The 6,445-nt window shown below is 45.7% G+C and overlaps 1 protein-coding gene across 1 annotated transcript; it reads left to right on the forward strand.

The window, feature by feature from the left end:
- Nucleotides 1-1,249: 1,249 nt before the first annotated feature.
- On the forward strand, nucleotides 1,250-4,637 carry LOC131737194 (uncharacterized). The gene is made up of 2 exons (XM_059024756.1): nucleotides 1,250-1,518; nucleotides 1,841-4,637. The coding sequence occupies exons 1-2, from the start codon at nucleotides 1,516-1,518 to the stop codon at nucleotides 3,779-3,781; spliced, it is 1,944 nt and encodes a 647-aa protein (XP_058880739.1). The 5' UTR covers nucleotides 1,250-1,515; the 3' UTR covers nucleotides 3,782-4,637.
- The last annotated feature ends 1,808 nt before the right edge of the window (nucleotides 4,638-6,445 follow it).

Below are 6,445 nucleotides of genomic sequence, written 5' to 3' on the forward strand. Positions count from 1 at the left end.
AGGACAAAAATAAGATAGACCACGTGGTTCAGGTTCTGGGAACCTGATAAAACCCGTTCTGGGAACGGGCTGCGCAGAAAAGTTCGGGAACTTTGTTGTCTAATAGACATAGAAATCCTGATCTGGAAACAGGTAAATGAAGTGATTCGACTGATCTATGAATAATACTAATAAGTAATTACAAATGAAACTAGTTAAAAAGACATTGTATGAAATACCGAATATTGAACCAAAAATAACAATCGAAAAAATTAAATGCACAGTTTTAAAAAGTCATACTACTAGTCATTGACTCGGATGGTCAATTGAGAAAAGTCATTTTTCTGTGCAGGTGGTACAAATAAAAATAGGCAGTGATATAGTGTGGACGACAGATAACCGTGTGAATGAGTGAGTGAACGAGTGTTATCTAATACTTGTGTGTGTGTGTGCGCGCGTGAGTTTGATTACAATGGGGTCAAGTAATAGTAAAAAGGAGGTCTGTCTCCCGGACCCGCTGGTTAGACCGGGACGAACGATGGCTGATAAATGGGGTCGTGGTGTTGTAGACCAGGTTGTTCTGTGGCATAAAATAGCTGATTTCCCATTAAAAGGGGCCCTGAGTGAAAGAAAATTACAAGAATGTAGGGGAAAGTTAAAAGAGTTTGAGAAGACAAAGAAAGAGAAAAAGAAAAAGAAAGTTGACTGGGATAGTTATAGGAAATGGGAACGAGAAGCCGAACGACAAACAGCATTGCAGGCTAAAGGCATAATGGTAAAAGCAAGTCAGAAAGATAGTACTGAGGAACAAAAAAAAAGGGACTGTCCCCCCCCCCCCCCCCGTATAGTGTTCCTGTTCCCACAGCCCCTGCTCCTCAGCCCGGCCGGCCCGTCCAGGTCCATCAACAGCCTCCGCCCGTAGCAGAGAGTCTGCTGCCCGCACCTCTGCATCTGACATCCACCCTAAGCAACCCGACAGGTTTCCAAGGTGGTTCCCGATGGATTCGGTCCCCGTGGTCGCCCCCTGGACTGAGATCAACTGCAGTTTGAACAGTTGCTGGCAGGTTATCGAACATTGCAAGCACGCTGAAAGACAACAACAGAAGCAAGAGAGCAATCAAAAGACAAAAGACGAAAAAGAAGGAGTCAAATTGCAAGCAGCTCAGCTGGCTTATTATCAGGGCGAAGGACCATCCCGAGGTGGAATCCAACGCGGACGGGGCGGGCGTGGAGAGAGGGGTCGAGGAGGGGGAAGCGGAGGCGGTGGAAACAGAAACTTCCAGAACCAGAATAAAGACACTAGTTGCTATAATTGTGGCCAGGAAGGACATTTTGCTAGAGAGTGTCAGAGACAGCAGCAACAACAACAAACCAACGGGAGTAACTGGCAGAGCGCTCCCCCACCGCAAGTATCACTATACAAACCAAAACCAGAATGAAACGAGGCAGGGACAGCTGACACCAAAACAGCGAACAAGCAGTACGTGCTAACTTTTTCTAAACCACAAGAAGCCCCCACCGTTGATCTCTTCGTGAATGGTGAGTCATTTGAATTCTTAATTGATACTGGTGCTGCAAAGGGTCATGAAACTGGGTTTATATCACCTTATGCCTTACATTGCACTGCCCTGTACTCACCTTTATCGAGAGATTATGAATTTGAGAAAAAGTGGTTAGCACAACCTCCATCTAACGAAACAATTACGTGCACAGCCTTGTAATAGGTTTACGCTTTTGTGTTGCAGCCATTAAACTGAATGGCGATCAGTCTTTACTTTACCACACAACTGACTCTGTGCCACATATAAGCGTAGCAAAAACCGATGATGTAGAGTGGAAAGATACTGGCGTCTGGCTTAAGTCTGTGTTGCAGGTGACTGACTGGCAAAGTGAAGACGGGTTCAAATTCTCCCCCAGTGCTCGCGCTGTTTGCGCTCCTTTCTTTTGGGTCGCGCCTGTCCAACGGGGAATCCATGGGGCAGAGAACCGAGATGTGCCCCCTGAGGAGGCACTGGGAGGCACGTTTTCCCCCTTGCTGATCGGCCTCCCCGATTCTCTATGGGCAAAAGATAAGTATGATATTGGCCTTATGAAAGGGGCAGAGCACCTAACATTCACACCAAAAAGCACACACCGGCCTAGCCGCACCCAGTATTCTCTCAGCAAGGAAGCACAGGAAGGCATTGCTCCTGTGCATGCGTCTTTGGTCTCTAGAGGAGCTATCGTGCCCTGCCCAGAGTCGCCTTGCAACACCCTGATTCTCCCGGTCCGCAAAGCCTCGGGAGAATGGCGATTTGTCCAAGACCTCAGGTTAGTAAATGACGCGATACATGCAAGGGCCCCTATTGTGCCAAACCCAGTTACTGTTTTGTCATTTTCTTTACAGGACGTAGCTGACTTACAACACAGTGTGGGTCCTGCCGAGATAGCTCTGTGGAAAAACAAATGCTTTTATGATTCTACTCATAAGATTTGGCGAGGACCCACTGGGTTACCTGCCCTTCCCCATTCATGTTTCCCTTATGTAGCTAAGTTGGCACACGGCCAAGACCATGTGCCAAAGGGAGGGGTGGTGAATGTCGTTAACAATTTTTCGTTTGCTCCAGGTTTTTCTACATATGCTAACCAATTTTGTGCTAATTGTGTGATTTGTATGACCAACAATATAGGCCGCAGCACGCCCATGTCCGTATCAGCTCATCCGAGGCCTGAGGGCCCCCATGTCATGATGGATTTTATTGAATTAACACCTTGCCAAGGTTACAAGTACTGTCTTGTGATAATTGACGCTTTTTCTAAATGGATTGAAGCATTCCCATGCAGACATGCCACAGCTATGGCAGTAGCAAAAAGCCTGATGAGAGAGATTATACCCCGATGGGGTCTGCCATCTAAATTGACATCTGACAATGGTTATCATTTTGTGAACAGTGTGGTACAGAACATTTCTGAAAGCCTACAAATTGATTTACGCACACACTGTAGCTACCACCCCGCAAGCGGAGGCTTGGTGGAGAGAGCGAACCAAACAATAAAAACTAAACTAGCTAAGCTCATGGCTGAAACAGGGCTCTCCTGGGTTACAGTATTGCCATCGGCCCTGATGTACATGCGCGGACGCACGCACAGTACTACAGGGCTAGCACCCCATGAAGTATTGACGGGATGCCCAATGCGGATGCTGAACACACCTTTTCCTCAAAATAGGCTCACCCTAATGGGATGTGAGGATGAAATGGTAAAATATTGTGCTTCTCTTAACAATGTTCTGAAGTCTATTTTTCCCAGGGTAAAAGCCGCCCTACCCGAGCCTAAGAAAGGGGCGCTCCACAAGCTCCTGCCAGGGGACTGGGTGATCATCAAAGATCTCCACCGGAAGCATTGGCATCAACAACGCTGGACAGGTCCATTCCAGGTGCTCCTGACAACGCAGACAGCAGTGAAAGTCGCTGAACGATCAACGTGCCCTATAGCCCGAAGGGAGATGTATCGCCCCCTGGAACAACGTAGACGGCTCGGATGGCCTTGGGACAGTCAGCTTTGGACCCCCAGAGTCCTGATTGTTATTTTTCTTGGCAGCATATTAACTGTGTTTCTCATCTGGCTCTTAACTGAACTTAAAGATAATAAAAAAGAGCCAGATATTACAAACCACAGCTACGCTGAAAATCGCACAGAACTAAAAAGAACATTGCACACATGGAACATGATCGAAAACATGCGGACAACGGTTGGTGGGCAATGCTCAACCATACTGTACGGAACACTGAACATTACTGACAATGGTTTATATATGGCATAGTGATATTGTTGTTGTTTTTGCTTATCATAACCTGCATGAAAAAGTTATGTACTAAAACTGTTGACACTGTTTTAAACATGCCCCTACTTACTAATGATGACCAGTGTAATGATTCAAATGATGATCCTTTCAACAAAATGGCAAATGACCTGATGAGTATTTAGGAGGTCGTAATTCCCGGTAGTTAGAGGTTCTGAACTACCTACATATGGGAGCTTGTCTTGATTAAGATAATGGGGAAAATCTGTAAGCGGGATACATTGGGTCGTCACTTTGTTTATATTATACTACATGTTAAACTTTGTAAATCTTGCTTTAACTTGTATTATTGTGTGTGTTTGAATCCATTTTCTGAATAAGGTTGAGACATTAGTCTCAAAAGGGAGGGAATGTAATAGAAATGTTACAGAAAATAGAATTGGCTCGACATAATGTACTGGCATTTTGCACTCCTATAACCTTGCTCGCATAACCTTGTATGCTTTGCCTAAGATAAAGTTGAAACAAGGAACCGCAAGATGCCTACACTGCAGCTGTTTCTGTGAAGATAACAGGATGAGCCAGACGTGTCTTTTACCCAAACTACCCATCCTGTTATCTGCTTGCTTAGCTATATGCCACGTATGCATAGTTATAAGTTGTTTTTTCTTATATGCTAATATCTGAATCATCATTGGCTAACCCTCTGCCTTGCTGACAGTTTTAAGGTATATAAGAAACTGATCTAACTCTGTATGTTGGAACACTGCTCGATGATTATCTAGCACCCTGTGTGTTGAGAGTGTTTTCAGTTTGCAAACTTAAGAAATAAAGGCCTGTGTGTTTGGAACTCGCAGTCTCTCTTCCTTTTATTAGAATTTCCAGGACAGGCTGCTAGTGGTTAACTCTTGGGAGTCAGGCGGGAACAGCAGTGTCAGGTCTAAAGGATTCTCATCTGCATGGGCTGTTTGGCTCCGTGGGGCAGTGACAGCAAAACCCAATGCTGCAATGGCATCTTCATCGCTTTTGCCACTTGTAGTGTAGCGGTCTGTGTGGATTTTGCATATTTGTGGGTAGTTGTCTCCATTTTTGCCGCCTGCCCATAGTTCATTATGATCGCAGTCTATTATGGGTTTCAGCCAGCGCAGTAAGTCCATGCCAATTAGTAGTTCTCTTCCCTCGCTGTAGCTGACGTGGATTGGGTGATGGATTTTGGTCCCATTAAATGTGATGTCCAACCAACTCTTACATCTGGGTTGCTGCATCTCTTTGCTGCCATATCCAGTAAACTTTATTTCACTGGGGTGTTCATCCACAGTTCTACCCTGTATTTGCAGTTCGGCTTTTAGTGCCTCAAACAGTTTGTTCGTTATAAGGGTAATCTCGGCACCTGCGTCAAGGAAGGCCTCTTCTTGAAGCACGTCTTGAATGAGTACCTTTGTGTACAATCTTTCAGCTCCGCCTTTCCTAATAAGGGTGCCCAGATAGGTTCGCTTTTGAGCTGTGACGGCTAGTTTCATCAAACTAGACACTTCTGGTTCGACTTGGGTCGTGGATTCTTTTTCTTCTTGGAGAGAGTGTGCGTCGTCTTCCAGTGTTCGGGCTTCTGTGAGTGGTTGGAGCTCCTCCTCCACACCTTGCAAGTGTATTTCCTTTACTTTACTAGGTGTAGAGGGATCTTGGCTTAGTGAGCTGTCAGGTGCATGTTTAGAGGTGTTGGCCTGGCAATTCCTAGATCCACTAGGGGGCATCTCAGTAGCATGTGGTGCAGTAGGAGGAGGAGTTGACATCAAATTCTGCATGTGTTGTTGTACACAACGTTGCACTTCCTGCTCAAGTTCCTGTTGTCGCTTTTCCTTCCAATCATCTGCTCTCCTGTTGCCTTGGTGGTATCCCTCATGGTTAGGTGGTTTGTAGTTCTTGTGTTGATTGTAGTTCTTGTGGGGCCCATCAGAGTATTCTCGTCGCCGTGGGTGGTTCCTCTCTGTGGATTTCTGGCTGCTGCTGGATGGCAGTGTTTTCTTCCAAGTAGGATTATTTGGAGGCAGTTCACCCCCCTCAGGTTCAAGGAAGTCTGATGTGGTTGTAACTGCTACTACTTGGGGAGTTTCTTGTACTTTTCTTGCAGGCATTTTGGAAACCTGTGCATTTTGCCATACTGTCCTAGCAGCTTTCAGGATTTACCACCGCACTTATAGCAACTCTGACTTCTTGGGGCAAGTTGCGAATGTACATTTGTTTGAAGCGTTTGTCCACATTTTCTCCAGGGTTAGGCTCACCAGCATGGTAAAGGCGTTTAAGTTCCTAGTAGAAGTCTCTCGGGTCCTCATCCTTCTTGCATTGTCTGAGACAGGCTGTGTGCAGGGCCGTGCAGGAGTCACCATACCTGGAGTATCTCCTTGTTAGTGCTTCACACAGTTTCTCAAAGTTTTTTTCTAGTTTCAGTCGATAATGTAGAAGTCCACTCTTGAACTGTGTCAACAAGTGTTAGAGAAAGCAGCTTGGCTTTAAGCAGGTCCTTTGTCAGTCTCCAATCTTCTACATTGTCTCTAATGCGACTGATATGTCCCTCAATGGTGATGTCTTTTTTAGCTGGGTCAGACTTGTTGAGGGTTGACGCTAGCTTGTGGACTTGGTAGATTTATTTTTCTCCAAGACAGGTGGATTGCAGCAAGCAGTGAGGTG

The sequence above is a fragment of the Acipenser ruthenus genome, chromosome 5 (genome assembly GCF_902713425.1).
Source record: "Acipenser ruthenus chromosome 5, fAciRut3.2 maternal haplotype, whole genome shotgun sequence".
NCBI lineage: Eukaryota > Metazoa > Chordata > Actinopteri > Acipenseriformes > Acipenseridae > Acipenser > Acipenser ruthenus.